Raw genomic sequence first — 17,731 nt, 5'->3', positions numbered from 1 at the left:
GTTTTATTATATAATCAAAAACTAAAATTCCCAGTATAACTAAAAATTGTTAGCTGGGTGGAAACATTTCCATATTCGTGAATATTTATAATACATGTCTGATTAATTATTTTTGTATTTAAGGGTTGTAAACCATTCTAAGAAAAACAAATAATCATGATGAAATGAAAGCAGGAGGTTGCACCCAAACATAGAAAATAATGATTAAACAGAAGAATGCTTGACCGCTTGAAATACTGACGCTAACCCAATTTAACGGCCGTTTGCCAGAGGTTACCGTCAGTGTCAGCCGTTTCAACGTCCCGCCTACCTAAGATCCATTTTTACACCTTCGTTGATCTGTGATTGACAGGCGAGAAAGAAGAATGAAGACCGAATGAACGGTGCCTACTAGTCAACAAGCATCACTGCCCAGTGAGTCAGAGCGCATGCGCAGTGCTGACGCTCTGGATGCTGCTCAATATAGAAAAGCAACCTGCCTTAACGCTTCAAAGCAGAAGAAATGTCTCGTAATAGTGCATCAGAAATGCAAGATGGAATGTGTATTGCCAGCCAAATGACAAAATGTGCGGACGCCGATGCTTCTCCGCGCTCCGATGGTTTCATCTTCGGTCCAAAATGCCACTTGCTTAACTGACATACGAGGATACAGACAGAAATAGTCATTGATTAAGGAAAATCAAGCGAATCTACAAATATGAACGGTACGTTGCTTAAAAAGCGAAGGCTGGACTGTGTGTATGCGGTGTTGTTGTGGCTCCATAACGCTGTGTGGATGTGCTGTTCAGCGGCCGAAGACCATCGTTTCAGCGTTGAGGTAAGACTGGCCCAACATCAGCATCAGCATCTTCTGCTTGAGTCATGAACACAAAAACGTTTGTTGAGAATAGGCGTCCTGCTTTTACTGAGACCTACAAAAACGGAATATATTGCAGGTCATAAATAAATCAGGACAGCACTTGCACAGAATCACATTGAATCACCTGGTGGATCTGCACCGTGTCCCGTCTGAATGTGTGCTATGGTATATACAGCTATTCTGCTTGAGTCATGAACACAAAAACGTTTGTTGAGAGTACGCATCCTGCTTTTAACTGAGACCTACAAAACTGGAATATATTGCATGTCATAAATAAATCAGGACAGCACTTGCACAGAATCACATTGAATCACCTGGTGGATCTGCACCATGTCCCGTCTGAATGTGTGCTATGTAGCTATTCTGTTCCAGTCTAGTCTATTCTAATCTGTACTCAGTAGACAGCAATGCAACCCTGTTCTGTTATTCAGTATACCTAGTAAACAGAAATGCTATAATCTAGTCTGGTTTAGCCTACTCAGTAATTATGTGCACTGAGTAGAGTAGAATACAATTCTATACTGTTCTATTCTGTATACAAAGTAAAATGAATAGAAGAACATAAAAATAGACTAGACTGGAATGGAGGAGAATAATATCATTTCTGTTTACTTTGTATTACAGAGCAGAACAGAATAATAGATAATTCCTGTTTAGAATATCATTCCTGTCTATAGAAATGTATAGACTTTCATTCCTGTCTACTTATTACACCAAATTACAAAATAGAATAAAGCGGATTAGGGTACACTTGCTCATGAAATAGAATGCTTCTGTAATACAAAGTAAACAGGAACTATGTTATTCTATTTTCTATTCTATTCTATTCTATTCTGTGATTCTGTGTACTTAACAAAAAATAATTTATATTCTGTAGCACTAAGTAAATTGAAATGTTATTCTGTTCCATATAGCCAAGTCTATTCTGTTATTCAGTGTACTGAACAAAATAAAATAACATTCCTGTTATTATTAGATTCGATTAGACTTAACCAGAATAGAATAGAATGCTGTTATTCTATAGAAAGTAAATAGGAATGCCATTATATTCTGCCATTCTTAGTAGTAAGTAGACAGGAATTCTATTCAAATTTTATTGCAGCCTATTCTGTAATTGTGTACTGAGTGAACATGAATTATATTCTGTCCAATTCTATTCTCATTTCTTTCTGTGTACTGATGGACAGCAATGAGATCAGAACACTGATCGTACACTGTTGCGCAATTTAATTCACAAGCTCTTAACAGTGCAGACCAGAGGCATTAGTGTGAGAGAGATCGGCAACAATCAGAGATATTGCTCCTTCCTCCAGTCCAAATCCATTAAAAGATGACAATCACACACCTCTGACTGGCCATGCGATGATCAATGGGGTGATAGGGGAAGCAAGACCTTGATTAATTCAGTGTTACTCAACCGCAGACTCTTGCAAATGTAAAGCACATAAAGATTATATAAGATGCTTAGCAACTCTCCCCCAAACTCCTTTGGGCTGGAATGGGCGCAAATGTGATGTTTAGTGCCGCTGGCAGCGCTGGTTGACATTGAGAGAATTTGTCACTCGCCCGGTTCCGTTTGGCTGGGAGGCGAGAGTTGTAGAGGGCGTTGTGCCAGTGGATCAGCTCATGGTGGTCATGGTATTGTCATGATAATAGTGATGCTCTTTTAGAGCAGGCTGTATTGATGAAACTGTCTTTCACAAAATTACAATAACACCAGTGGGACAGAACCATATGAATGCTAAATTAGTGGTCTTCACTTTCTTGGTAACTAGAACCCCTTTCTTCTTTTCAGCTTTCTGCCACCCATGTAGCTCCTGTGTGGGTTTTTTGCTGGCAGGGCTGCAGTGGTTGGCAGCAGTTGTGAGTTGAGTGCACAGGTCAGTGGTCTTTGGGGAAGAGAGAGATTGTGTGTGTGTGTGTGTGTGTGTGTGTGTGTGTGTGTGTGTGTGTGTGTGTGTGAGATGAGTAATGACTGCTCGGAGGGGGAATCTCTGATCCTGAACTAGGAATAGACTATAGAGTGCAAGGTTCAAGGATCCAGAGGTGAAATCAAGATTGGGCCCCCCAGTGCATTAATTACGCATGTCTTTCACATACATGTACAAATGTGCTTAGCTTAGTGCTAAGTTGGTAATGACATTTCACGTAGCTCTGGCTCTGTATGTGATAAATAGGGAGTCAGTGGTTGTTGTTATGTGCTATTGACCACTGAGATGATGTAAATAGTCATACATTTTATTAATGGTTTGGATAAAAGGTTGTGGGTTTTGTGGTTGATAGAAGTGGGCATAAATGTACAGTACCTTAATCGATTTAAATGAAGTTTTAAATGCATTTGAATTTGTCATGATGTCGTAAAGGGAGGAGGAGTAAAGCAGGCTGTGATAATTATTAATTGCTAAACATTTGTGCTATGGATATGAATGACTTGTCCCTCCTTTTCTTTAAAAAATGGTTGCAGTGAACCACCAACACACTCTCAGGGCAGTTTTTAACTTTTTTTTTGGTGAATTGGTGGCAAATGCGTATGCATTCATATAATCTATTTTGTACATTTTTATATGATCTGCTTACTCCCCTCTGAGAGTTATGTTAAGGGGTGGACCTATATGGGCTTTTATCATGTTTTCATATAAATCAAATTGTACAAATTCACCACCAATTCGCCAAGATGTAGTTTTCTTGTGAGACTGGGTCTGAAGCACTTACAATGGGAGTAAATGAGTTTCAGTATATTAAAATACTCATTGTTTCAGTATAGCCACATAAACAATATGTATTAAAATCATACAAATTCAAATGAAATCGTACAAATTCATATGCATTCACCCCCAAACATGAACTAATTACATTTTTTCTTGAGATCGGGTTGGACGCACGTGGAATGAAAGTGAATGGGGCAATCGGTTTCAGTATTATAGCATTGTAAACGATATGCATTCAAATTCATCAATACAAAATCATACAAATTCACCACCTATTTGGCAAAACATTACATAGTTATATTTTCTCATGAGATCGGATTATAAGCACTAAAGTACAACCTGTTTCAGTAATATAGCCACGTAAACAATATGCATTTAAGTGAAAAAAAACCTTCTAACTAACTTTTACTGTGTAGAACTGTGTTTTTTTTTTCAAAATATTGAGTTTAACTTGTATCGAACATGGAATATTCTTTTAGACTGAAGAAGAGACTTGAACACCTTAGCAATGACCTAGAAACATCTTAACAGCCACTTGCATCAGCTTACAGCCAACCACGTCCAAGTTAAAAAGCACTTAGCAACTACATAGCAACATATTGGCATCCATCCACAACAACCTAGCATCGTAACTGTAAGCTTTGCATGGGCAAGCACCAAAAATCTGTTTGAATGTTGCTAGTAGAGAGTGCAAATAAACCAATTTTCACAGTATCGTTGACTCATGTGGGCCTGAAACCTGTTTCAGCTCATAATGCACACCATGCACACAATCATGTGCTTACAGCTGATTAAAGGCATAGCAAGTGGATGAAAAGGGGTTGTTTGGCTCAGCAGGAACTTGCAGAAAGAAAAAGGGAAAGAGGGCGAGATAGAGACAAGCAATTCCTGGCTGTTGGTTAGTGGGCAGACTATGTACAATAGCAGTACTTGAGGTTTTACCTCTCTATCATTGGTTAGTTCTGCCACTGACCCCAAGGAAACTGATGGCGTTGCACTCAGGGGGAAATATGGCAGCTTATTTGCACAAAGAAATGTTTGCCTGGAAACAGTAGCATCTTTTTGGATGCAACTGCATTTCAACATACTGACTCCTGTAATTGACTTCATTGATTGGCTTTTGCTGCAAGATGCACATGAGAGAAGTGAGTGTGTGTGTGTGTGTGTGTGTGAGAGAGAGAGAGAGAGAGAGAGAGGGTCCAAAACCTCTTTATTGCTTTAAAACAAAATCAAAAACAAAAACAATACAACCAGTTCAAACAATTCCAAAGTACATAGTATATATACAGTATATACAGTATATATATATATATATATATATATATATATATAGAGAGAGAGAGAGAGAGAGAGAGAGAGAGAGAATTAGTGAAAATTAGCTACAGAGAAAGAACAAGTGAGAAAATTCTGCAGTGGAAAGAGAAGAAAGACGTGCTCTCTTAAGCAGAAACAGATGAAGTTGTACCTCGACTAGTTTATGTTCATGCAAAATATATAGTATACAGTAGAGTAAAATGTTAGTTATTTAATCACTATATTTTATTTTATAATTTTTTGACATACAACTAGGAACAATATATTGTACACAAAATGCCACACTATAATGACTGTAATACAGTATTGTTTGCACTCAAAGCGATTTTGTATATTGTTTTTGTTTTCTAACAAAAACTTTTACAGCACAGCATTGCAGATATAAAGTGTTATTTTGTTTGATGTTTAACATTTTATGTTGTTTTATTACAGCTTTTATTAATATTTCGAATCAGTTTTATTTTGATATTTTCTGTTTTCATTTTTAATTTTAGTTAAAGTTTTAGTAATTTTGTGTTTTTAGCATTTTTTTTGTGGATTTTTTTTATATGTCTATAGTTTTTATTCATTTTTATTTCAGTTTTAGTTTGAGTTATTTTAGCACATCAAGTTAAACTAAATTAAAATGAGAAATGCTGCCTTGGCAATTATCTGAGCTATTTTTTTTTAAAATATATTTTATTTTATTGCATGTAACATTTATTTTATTTCAAGTAATGATGAAAAAGTTTTGTTTAATGGTTTGAATTTTATTTTCATTTTTAGTTTTAGTTATATAATAACTCTGATATAAATGACTAAACATTAACTGCAGTTGAAACACACACCTTGAATGTGACTGTACTTATAGAATATGTAAAAGCACACAGTCTCATCTCTGTCTATGAAAGTGCAGCCTCTCATCAGATGTCACACTCAAGACATCATGCATTTATGATAGATTTTTCATCTTACTGGATACACTCAAGGGTCTCCATAAGGAACACGGTTGTTCCAACGACTACCAAAAGGATGTTTTTAATCATCATCTCGTCATGCCCTTTTTCTGTCTGTTTTTGCCATCTGGTATAAATGTGGCAGCAGCTTCTGGGTAATGATCATTTTCATGTTGTCATGGTAGGGTGAGATTGTGACAGGATGCACACCACCACCTGATGACTAAGCACTTTGAACATCAAGAAAACATGTCTTGGACTGGCTTGCTTTTGAAATCAAACCCCATGTTTTTAAAGTTCTTCTTGCACGTGTGTTATGGACCTTCCTATATGGACCTTCACAAAGAGGCAAATCATTCCTTTGTTTTGCAACTCATCTTTCTGTGGGTAATATAGACTCTTGTCAGATTCTGTCAAACAGAAATAATTCAGGTCTTTTTAAAGTGTAATCATGTAATTAAGAAAGTCTGTATTATTGTAAATACTGTAGACACATTTTGGAGAGATCATTTGGCTTGTTAAGTAAGGATGAAATTTGTATTTCTGTCTACAATTTTTCCCCCCAGAAAAATATTAATGGCCCCTCAACTTGCAGTGTTGAGTGTATAAAGCCAATTAGGGTGATATACAAAAAAGTAAATAATATGAAAAAGCATTCTTCCTAACAATATATACCATGATTTACACATGTGATTCAAAAACAGCTGGTTTTACCAGTACCGGCATGATTTGGAAAGTATGAAATGAATATTATTTTCACTGCAGCTAAGTATAAGCAGCTTTTCTATTAAGAATTGTAAAACAAAATCATTCACCCAATGAATAATGTATAATACATTTGGACTACCAGAGACATTTTGAAAGATATAGAAATATTAAGCAAAGTATGGTTATTTCTAGTGATGTTACAGTATGTTACGTTTAAGAAGTTATAGAATATCGTTCAAAACTTTAGGGTCTGTGAGATTTTTGTTTTCATTTCTTATTTTTTGCATTAAAGAAATGAATGCTTTTATTCAGCAACAGTAAAGACATTTTATAATGTTAAAAACAAATTATAAAAACAAATCTCGGAGAGATCAGTTGGCTCATTTGGATGAAATTCATTTGGTTGGGGATGTTGGAACACTCTTGGATCGCAGAGAAGATGTTAATTATACAATCATGTTTGCTAGATGCTTCATTTTTCAGCTATTAAGCCTGTTTTTCATTGCATTGCTTTATTTATGCATAAATATGAGTGTGAGAGCGCCTGTGTGTTTACCCGCAGAGCAATCTTGGTTTAATTTGACACACATTGAGTATATTAACATGGCAGACTTTTTTTTCTTTCATTGACATTTTTAATGTGCATCAGTTTGGCTGAGCTCTGTATTTATAGCTTCAAAAATTATGAGTGATTACAACACCCGGAGGATGACAAAGTTGCTTCTATCTATGACTCTTTATCACCATGGTTACACCCTGCCATACCAGACCCCTGCGGCTCTATAGCACATCTGTGTTTTCTTCATATAAATTAGTAATCAGCCCTTGTGTTGGTTAGAGACGCAGGGTCTGATTAGTGCTAGAGAATCAATTTGGCTTTCAACAGTTTTTGCTTTCTCATAAGGAGAACTAGGCCTACATAGATATATTACAGAATATAAATTAATGTCCTTTTACAGGATGCATGTACAACACTAATATTGTAGTTTTTCTTTTATATCTCTCTCACACGCGTATATATTTATATATCATACGAGTACATATACAGACATTCATATTAAATTATGATTTATGTGGCGGCAGAGCACCAAAACGTTTGGTTGGCTTTTTGTTTTTTGGATTGTTTCAAAGTATGTTTGACCTCAAGTACATTATCTTGAAAGCTCTTTCCAGCATAATGTTGTTTGGAATGAAATGATCTTAACATGCACCTTAAGAATACCACTCTCCTCGAATCACAGTTCTCATAGGATGCATTACAACAGGCCATTACAGTTCATTGCAACAACAAAGAGAGTTCATCAAATGTTCTTTTGCTCACATATAGCACTCTCTAGGTATGGCTTTAGCTGAATTCAGAACTGCATTCTAACATACTACTCTTACTATTTCTGCCATTTGGTAAAAGTAGTATGCTAGTATGCTCTTCCAAATTCAGCCTTAATTCAGTCATTTAAAGGTGCAATAGGTGATTGTCTTCTTTTTGTTATGCTGGTTGAAAGTCTCTTCACACTTGCAGTGTTGAGTGTATAAAGCCAATTAGGGTGATATACAAAAAAGTAAATAATATGAAAAAGCATTCTTCCTAACAATATATACCATGATTTACACATGTGATTCAAAAACAGCTGGTTTTACCAGTACCGGCATGATTTGGAAAGTATGAAATGAATATTATTTTCACTGCAGCTAAGTATAAGCAGCTTTTCTATTAAGAATTGTAAAACAAAATCATTCACCCAATGAATAATGTATAATACATTTGGACTACCAGAGACATTTTATCATTTGGCTTGTTAAGTAAGGATGAAATTTGTATTTCTGTCTACAATTTTTCCCCCCAGAAAAATATTAATGGCCCCTCAACTTGCAGTGTTGAGTGTATAAAGCCAATTAGGGTGATATACAAAAAAGTTAATAATATGAAAAAGCATTCTTCCAAACAATATATACCATGATTTACACATGTGATTCAAAAACAGCTGGTTTTACCAGTACCGGCATGATTTGGAAAGTATGAAATGAATATTATTTTCACTGCAGCTAAGTATAAGCAGCTTTTCTATTAAGAGTTGTAAAACAAAATCATTCACCCAATGTATAATACATTTGGACTACCAGAGACATTTGGAAAGATATAGAAATATTAAGCAAAGTATGGTTATTTCTAGTGATGTTACAGTATGTTACGTTTAAGAAGTTATAGAATATCGTTCAAAACTTTAGGGTCTGTGATTTTTGTTATGCTGGTTGAAAGTCTCTTCACATCATAGCAATCATTAAGTTAAGTGGTCTAAATGTATTTATCTGTATTTATATATTCTGTGGAAGGCGTAGGACCAATAAATGTTTGTCCAATCAAAACGCTCGGTCCGAGCATTTTAATTGGCTTTCCTACCTGCCTGTCAACGTATGTATTAGCATACCTCTGCGCACCCTGTTCGCGCAGACAGGATACGTCATCAGCACGTTCACGCATGCTGTGCAGACAGAGTGAGAATGGCAGACAAACATCAACAACCCGATCTTCCTTCCTGGTATTGTAGTACTTTTAAAGTTTTCTCACCAGTGAATGACACATGATGTAGCCCAGCGGTTCCCAGTTCCTGTCCTCGCGCCCCCCACCTCTGCATATTTTGCATGTCTCGCTTAGTTAACACACTCAACTCAGATAACCAGCTCGTTAGAAGTGAGCTACATGCATGAACTGTGTTCCGATCGATGTGATTTAAGAAAATACTTTTAAGGTTTGAGGTACACAACAAGTGCACATTCGATGCACATCTTTTTCGCAAGGCTATGGCCAATACGAATATAATATTTAGTCCAGTGTTTGACCTATTTGTTTGCATGGTAAATCACACTTCTGCTGCTGTTTATGCATATACAATACAGTTAATATTCCTATTAAACTCTTATCATGTTAGTTAATTGCATATACTGTTGGGGCTGCGTGGTTCATGTTAATCAATTGCAACATTTGATTCTATGGACATTTTTGATACTTTGTTTGCTGAACAAGTTTGGTATCATGTTGGGTTACCATTCAATGCCCAATATACGTACAGTCTTGGCTTGAGGACAAAACCATCTGAGAACCAGCATAAATTGAAGTCAGATTTCCTGAACCCCTAAACATGTAGGCTTCTTTCTAAGCCTTGTGAGGGCATGTTTAGCTTCTTATTCATTGTTTTGTTGTTCAGGCTACAGCTGAGCCTTTGGGTTTAGCTGAGGACACATTGTCAGGTTATGTTTGTTCTGTCTTTTGCAGGTGTGGTTACAGAGGTATGGCTACCTCCACCAGACACAACCTAACATGGCCGTCCTGCGATCAGCCCAAACCATGCATTCTGCTATTGCTGCCATGCAGCACAAGTATGGACTAAACATCACAGGGACTCTAGACAAGGAGACTATAGAGTAAGTACTCCTAAGAACACGTACATACAGTAAAGTCACACATAAAATGCACAAATATACTGCATATACTGACTACAGCATACCAGGCCCATTCTCATAAAACTACCCATTTCTCTTACAAAACATGTTTTGTGCAGTAGCTGTTTGACCCTGTTACATTCCAAATGTTGCAGGGTTGAGTGTTACTGAGATGAAGGTAAATGCAAAAATGTCTAGAAACGGTCTTATCTAGGGAATATCATCACACTACATGAGTGAACATAAATATATACACTATGACATGTACGTACATAATGACATCTTGTAAAAAAAAAAGTCACACCCTCTGATATTATGCCAGAAACCAAGAATTAAACATTGAAACCATGTATTTTTAATTACAGTATAATAGTATAATAAAAATTCTATATAACCCATTAAACTAGGACGGTGATGAACAAGGACATGCAAATTGGCCGGTTTTCCAAAATTTCAATAAAACACTAAACATTAGCTCTGTCAAACAATATGATTAAGTCCAGTATCTATTTTCCATGGTAATTATATTAGTAGTAAGTAATGAGCACAAACAATGAGACACAAATGACAGTTTCCTAGAAATGAGTCATCAATTAAAGAATTTCATGCCTGATTCAAATTAATCACCTTCTCTTTGGACTGAATGTTTCAACCCTGGTCTCTGATGTTTAGCTTGGACACTATAAGCCATTTTCCAATCTAAAATGTTTTGAGAACATTTTCTACTGCTTGTGTAAGTCATTCGAGGAGGACTGAACTGTGTTAGGAAGCATGAGCACTCTCTGTTTGACCTTGCAGTCAATTTGATTCTGCCTTGAAACAGTTCTTTTCATTCTGTTTCTGTCGTTATGTTATGTTTTATTGATGACAAGTTAAGACGAGGCACTGATTTTCACATTCAGTGATATAAAGAAGTGTTAGTGAGTTTGTAAATGCTAATTGATGTAAGCTGTAATGCTGAAATTATGTAACTTGCAGTAAAATAGAACAGTGGGTTTTAAGAGCAGTTTTTCATGACACTAGGAATTTTGTGATTTTGATGAATATAATTTGGTGCTGAATGTCTGTGATATACATTTTTGTGTGTTAAATGTTTTTTTTTTTAAATGTGTTTCTAGAACTGTAATGCATTGACTTCAAGTATGTCAGAACTACAACAATGGACTAAACACAAGAACACTGATTCATTTTAAAAGTCTGATGAGTATTCTGATGAATGAACACAGAAGCAGTTATTTTTAAATCCATATAGTTATGCCTTAAAGGAGCAACATTAGCCAACCTAGTTTTATAATGTGATGAAGGGCAAAAATTGCCTCATGCCTCCTCCTTTTGCTCTTTTTCCTCTTTAGCTGGATGCTGAAACCCAGATGTGGAGTGCCAGACCTGCTTGACGGCACATCTGGATCCCGAAGGAAGAAGCGCTATGCGCTAACTGGACAGAAGTGGCAACGCACACACATCACATACAGGTTAGACAGAGACAGGATGCTCTGTGTTAATGATTTAACAATTTGGTCTATAAATATAGCACAGACATTAAAAGACAAGAACTGTGAAATGAAATGCTCGAAATTTATTACAGAGCTTTAAATAAGTTGTCTTAAATGTACAGTTGTCTTAAAGGCATAGAATACCAATTATCTAGCATAGCGTTAGTTCTGGCAAGTCACGTTAGTCAAGCTCGCATCAGCTGACTCTCAGACGACACCTTTCTAAGCATTCATATATAAGGTCCCTCAGTATTATCAGCAGTTTTCGCATTGCTCAATAGCTAATTACCCTCCTCCATCCCCAACTCCTCCTCTGTCAGTCAGGATTCAACCCTCTGATTCTCCTTTGAATCAGACTAATTCTAAAATGTGTACATAACATTATTGAACTTTAACGATATCTGCAATAGATTTATGTTGGTTCTGTTCTGTTTACCCTGGGGGGGGTTATCGCTGCTCTCCCTGCTCTCATCCATGCTAGGCCCAGAAAAGAACCATACCGCCAATCCAAACTGTCCAAACTAATTGTCAATCATCTTTGACGATAGTGGTCCTGACAGAACTATGTGATTCTTTTTCATAATGATATTATAGAAAATAAATGTAATGATCTGTAATGAAATTTTATGTTAAAATTATCATTCAGTATGCATGGACAGTGTTACATGAACGTGTATGTTTTAACATATATCATTTTCAGAATAGTTTACACAAGAATCACTTAACTCTTTCCCCGCCAGCATTTCCAAAAAAAAAAAAAAAAAAAAAAAGGTTGCCACCGCCAACATTTTTGATCATTTTCACAAAATGTTTGTGGCTCTCAGAATATTTAATTGTATGAATATCTGAACATGCAATATATATAAAGAAAGAACAGAGCCTCTGCTTAAAAAAAAAAACAAAGTTTTATTCTAGCTTCATGCTTTCTTTTTTTTGATCAACACTTGAATGTGGGTAAGTTTCATAAAAAAGCAACAATTTGAACAAAAAGCAGAGAATATCACATTTTTGGATCAGATTGAGAACGATGATCAAAACATAGATGGAGTAGATCGTGTCCATAAACACCCCTAAGATGCACAGTGTCATACCACTTCCTGGGTTGACATTTCATTCGGTAGTGTGCAGTTTTGATTTATATGCTATTTAATGTTTGATGATCACTTTATTTTACATATGCATCTGCTTATAATTGCAATCGCTTGCAATGAAGACTGATATGTTACAGCATGACAACATAAACATAAATCTAAAACTGCAGCATTGCAGTTGAAAGTGGAGTAGATTGTATGTTTTTACATTTTGGATTTATTATTATTTGTTATGTGTTGAATTTAAGTTTTTAAAAAGACGCTGCAGAGTATGACATCATATCACAACCATTGCAGCATCCAAAGAAATGTTGCATGCTCAAAGTCTGGTGTGACTGCAGCTTATGCGTCTTGGTTGCTTTTATTTGACTTTATGTCCTTGACCATTCTTTACTTTGGTTGATGTCACTTCCAGTTTACATTTCACCTGACATCTGGTGTAAATACTGTCCTCTATCTGATGTGTAATTCTTAAGATGAGGAACAGTTTACAGAATCTTGATAAACCGACACCTGATAGGTTGGAACAGACAGACGTCACTCAAATCATCCTGTCACTGCCATCCTATATGCTGCTCTGCAATGAAGACACAGCCAAGCATATAATAACCTCCAGCATTCACTCTTTAACCTTCAAGAAACATATTTGAATTCCCTGAAGATTACCTTCTAAAGGGCTCGGTGGAAATAGAGTGTTCTCTCACCTCAATTTAGACTTTCCTGGTTACAGCGGCGATAACGGAAATGATTTATTCAAATCCAGCTTTTTTTAATTGATGGGCCACCTATGCAAATGGAATGTAAATGAAGACAGGCTTGGCAGTGAGTGACTGGCCTCTATAGAGAAAAGTCAGCTGAGATTTCCAGGGCCTCTCAGTCTGTTAGAGGAAGATAAAGACTTCAATGTGGGAAATTCAGCAGAGATGCCAGTCTGAGGGCAGTTGGTGCAGTTCACTTTAGAATTGAAAATGCTTCTCTTCTCTGTGATATTAACACATCATAATAGTGAGGGTTTTTACTATAACATTTGATAATGGTAGATTTTGATAATAGTGAAGGTTTTGATGATAATATCTTATGAAATCTCACATAGACACAATCTCAAAAAAGAGTTTTTTTTAGGCAAATACAAATAAGACTATATTTGTATGTACAAGATATATGATTAAACAAGAACGCTGTAAAAAATAGAAGATTATATAAAATAAAAAAATAAGGCAACCAGCTTTAAGGTTTTTTAAAAGTTTACTCAACTTATGAAAGAATTTGTTGTATCCACTTAAATCAATTGTATCAATTTGGACTTGAACATAACACAATAAGCTATTCAAATAAGCTTGCATTTGCATATTGTGCATAACATGTAAAACATGTTATTTTTGCAGACTTTGCATTAAACAACTTACATTTGTCTAATTCATGTATCAGCTATCAGAACAAACATCTAAGGTTGTACAATTTTTATAATGCACTGATTTTGTAACAAAATTAAATGCAAATAGAGTTATGGGTGAATTTTCGAAGATAGTTTAAAAACAGGGTTTGTGTGACAAAATGGAAGTGGGAATTTTTAGTCTATACATTGTACATCACATCTCTTAGATCCCTGACGTTCCAACTACAGAAATAAAAAAGACAGAATGTATTTATTTATATAACAGGGCCCATCTACAGTGGCTTGGTTATTGATCATTTCTCTTATCCAGTTGTGAGAATGAAATTACAGAAATGGTTATTCATCTGCATTCTGTGCCTATCAAATTCAAGCCCTGAAGTACAAAGTTTTAAGGCATTAAGAAGCAATAAAAAACAAAATCAAGCCTGAACCAAACCATAAATTGAACTTTGCCATGGCTTAGTGTTAATATTTACTAGTAAATATTTGTTTTTTCTGCTTTTAGTATTAAAAATGTCACTCCGAAAGTGGGAGCACGAGAAACGCATGAGGCCATTCGCCGGGCGTTTGACGTATGGCAAGGTGTCACACCGCTACGTTTTGAGGCCGTGCCCTACAGCGCTCTGGAGAGCGGCAAACGTGACGTCGACATCACCATCATCTTTGCCTCTGGTTTCCATGGTGATAGCTCTCCTTTTGATGGAGAAGGAGGCTTCCTGGCACACGCTTATTTCCCAGGGCCGGGCATAGGGGGCGACACTCACTTTGACTCAGATGAACCCTGGACGCTGGGCAACCCAAACCATGATGGTGAGAGAACGGCAGGTTAGGCCACATTTTCAATTTCAACAATTAACAAAGAAATAAAGTTGCTGTTTCAGTAGGAATGTGAAAGTGACAAAGCAACTAAATCATTAATGACATCTGGAGACTTTCACAAGCACCACTGAAAAATAAATTACTTCACAATGTGTAATAGCTAAAGCGAAGAGCAATTCTGCAAAACAAGACTCACTTAAAGTAATTAGTGCTATAATTCACATGCTGAAATTAGTGTATTAGCGAACTGTGCTGTTTGTAGCTTTGTAAATACTAAGAGGAGAATTCACTAAACTGCTGCACCACCTGTGCGGGGTATTTAAGTACAAACTCAGCACCGTATTCTTCTTTAACCAGCTTGACAGCCACTAAATGTGCTGGAGCCATTAGTACCAGATGTCATTTTTTAACACTTTACAGTGAAGTTCAATGTGTTAACATACTTTTACAGCCATATTTATGATCAGTGAGGCAAAGTAATGATGCTGAATACTGTACAAATTTTATTTGTACTCCAGATCACAGATGCTACCGAATCTAGCATTCACAGAAATTTTGTTTATTTTTAATCCACAACCCATCAATATCTGCATACGTATGCACTCAGTGACTAGAGTCTATCAGTATACAATGATGAATTGTGGATAATTAAATTTCTGTCATGACAACTCTTGGAGGGATTGGCATGGTAATGTACATGACAATGTTAATGTATTTGGTCTTGGCGGAATAGATCTGCTATGCTGCTGCTGCTGGCAGGCGGAGAGAAAACTGTAAGTAGCCCCCAAAAATATGCGTGCCGTGAAGAAAAGTAGGGTATGCGAGGAGGCGGAGCTTGAACATGAGCTGCGACTCACCGCATCAGATGGCAAGCCCTACCTGTCGCCGAATGAGGAGCACAATGGAAGGCCAGGTGAGGGACTCTCGCTGCATCCGAAGGGAGCTGCGACTTTGCTGCACCGGAAGGGAGAGTCCCTCTTGCAGCCGAATATGTGGCGTGGTTTCTAGATGGAGGGCTCTCACTACGACCGAAGGGAGCTGCAGCTCTGCTACACCAGAAGGGAGAGCCCTGTCTGATGCGGAAAAAGCAAATGGGGCTCGAAACGATGGATGGAGGGCTCTCACTGCGACCACCGCTCCGGGGCTCTCGTCACCCTTCAGGATCGCGGGTATCTGCGCAGAAACATCGGACTCGGAAGTCAAAAATAGTAGTGCTAACAAAGCGCCCTGATTGTTTTTGTTGTAGAATACGATAGGGGATATATTCACACGTTATAAAACTGAAAAAGGATGGTGTATAAAATTTATTTTAAGATAAAAAAAATTTGACGACAAAGAATTAACTTGACGGAGCTCAAACTCAAACCACACGGCAGCAACAAACAGGAAGTGACGAATCAGTGTGTTCACACGAGAAGTGTGTTCACACTGAAAAAAGTGTGAACAGGGCACTGCGGCGGCAGTATCAAATTAAGCGAGGCACTGCAGCGGCAGTATCAAATTAAGCGGGGCACTGCAGCAGCAGTATCAAATCAAATGAGCAGGGCACTGCAGCGGCAGTATCAAATTAAGCGGGGCATTGCAACGGTGGTATCAAATTAAGCGGGGCACTGTGGCGGCGGTATCGAATTAAGCAGGGCACTGCAGCGGCAGTATCAAATGAGCGGGGCACTGCGGCGGCAGTATCGAATGAAGCGGGCACTGGGGCGGCAGTATCAAATTAAGCGGGGCACTGCAGCAGCAGTATCAAATCAAATGAGCAGGGCACTGCAGCGGCAGTATCAAATTAAGCGGGGCATTGCAACGGTGGTATCAAATTAAGCGGGGCACTGTGGCGGCGGTATCGAATTAAGCAGGGCACTGCAGCGGCAGTATCAAATGGAGCGGGCACTGCTGTGACCGTATCAAATTAAGCAGGACATTGCAGCGGCAGCATCAAACTTAATTTAACGGATTAGAATTAGATGGGCTTTCTTTGTGTGAAAATTATTGGTTCTGATATAGCTTTTGAAGGCATCCGATGACCATCGACCGAGAGCTTGGATCTGCTGCTATGAGAGACCTTTTTGAGCTGCTGTAGTTACTGCCCCAATTCGGAAGGAGTGGCTGGAAAATCTTTCTACGGGTATGACTGGTTGGACGATGTTTATTGAACATCGTTTGGATAAATATTTTTGAAACCAAAAACGTGTGACGGGGTGGTTACAGTCATCAACAAAAGAGGGTCAAGAGGGGATGTAGACTGAGAGCTTCTGAATTGTAGGCAAGAAAAAGGGCCTGATACAGTGACGGGAGGTTAAAAAATTCAGACGTGGTGACATCTTTTTCCTGATCTGATTTACTAGGATATAGTTTTGCTGTCGAGCACAGAAAGGTCGGAGACGGTTGGATGGAGTTTGGGGTTGAATAGAAGTTATTGTGAATTCCAAGCATCTCAGGAAACCACAAAAAGCCAGTATGAACATAGCGTAGAGTCTACGAGCGGTATGGAGTGAGTGGTACCCTGTGCGGAGAATGTGGATACATTTAGAAAGGATGTCGAAAGTTATCGGCTGTCTAGCGTCCGGGCTTGGAGGATGAGAGCACTGAATTCCTTTGATCAAAAGAGATGTTTGAGAATTGTTTATTTCCGGAGAGGGGGCATCGTGAATTAATTTGTGAAAAAAATGTGGGAGGCAGCCTCACGTTAACGTCTGCCGCAGGAGGTAGAAGGAAGGGAGGGGGAAGGATAGGAGTTTGGGAAGCTACGCCAGCAGGCAACATTACGTGCGGCGCTGTAGCTGAAGGCGCTGCAGTGATTAGTTGAGAAGAGGAGTGAGGCAATGCAGTGTGAGGAGCAGCCGAGTCTGGGGCGTGGCCCAGGCTTGCTGACGGCCTGCTGCATCTTGAAGCTCGAGGGGAGCCGGAACTTGATCTGGAAGACAACGTAATTTTTAATGAAGTAGGGAGCTATGAGGAAGAGGTGCATGG

The 17,731-nt window shown here is 37.8% G+C and overlaps 1 protein-coding gene across 2 annotated transcripts in view; it reads left to right on the top strand.

Annotated features, from left to right (window-relative positions):
* The first annotated feature begins 456 nt into the window (after window positions 1-456).
* LOC107566471 (matrix metalloproteinase-16-like) overlaps window positions 457-17,731 on the top strand; it is a 32,518-nt gene continuing 15,243 nt past the window's right edge. The window contains exons 1-4 of one of the 2 annotated variants that reach the window (XM_016251932.1): window positions 457-817; window positions 9,796-9,944; window positions 11,315-11,434; window positions 14,448-14,752. In XM_016251932.1, the coding sequence (XP_016107418.1) occupies window positions 698-817; window positions 9,796-9,944; window positions 11,315-11,434; window positions 14,448-14,752 (694 nt within the window). In that variant the 5' untranslated portion in view covers window positions 457-697. Of the gene's footprint in view, window positions 818-9,795; window positions 9,945-11,314; window positions 11,435-14,447; window positions 14,768-17,731 lie in introns of both variants that reach the window. The other variant, XM_016251931.1, reaches the window with a different exon arrangement.

Source organism: Sinocyclocheilus grahami, unplaced genomic scaffold (genome assembly GCF_001515645.1).
Source record: "Sinocyclocheilus grahami isolate Dianchi unplaced genomic scaffold, SAMN03320097.WGS_v1.1 scaffold1077.1, whole genome shotgun sequence".
NCBI lineage: Eukaryota > Metazoa > Chordata > Actinopteri > Cypriniformes > Cyprinidae > Sinocyclocheilus > Sinocyclocheilus grahami.
This window is presented reverse-complemented; position numbering and strand designations above follow the sequence as displayed.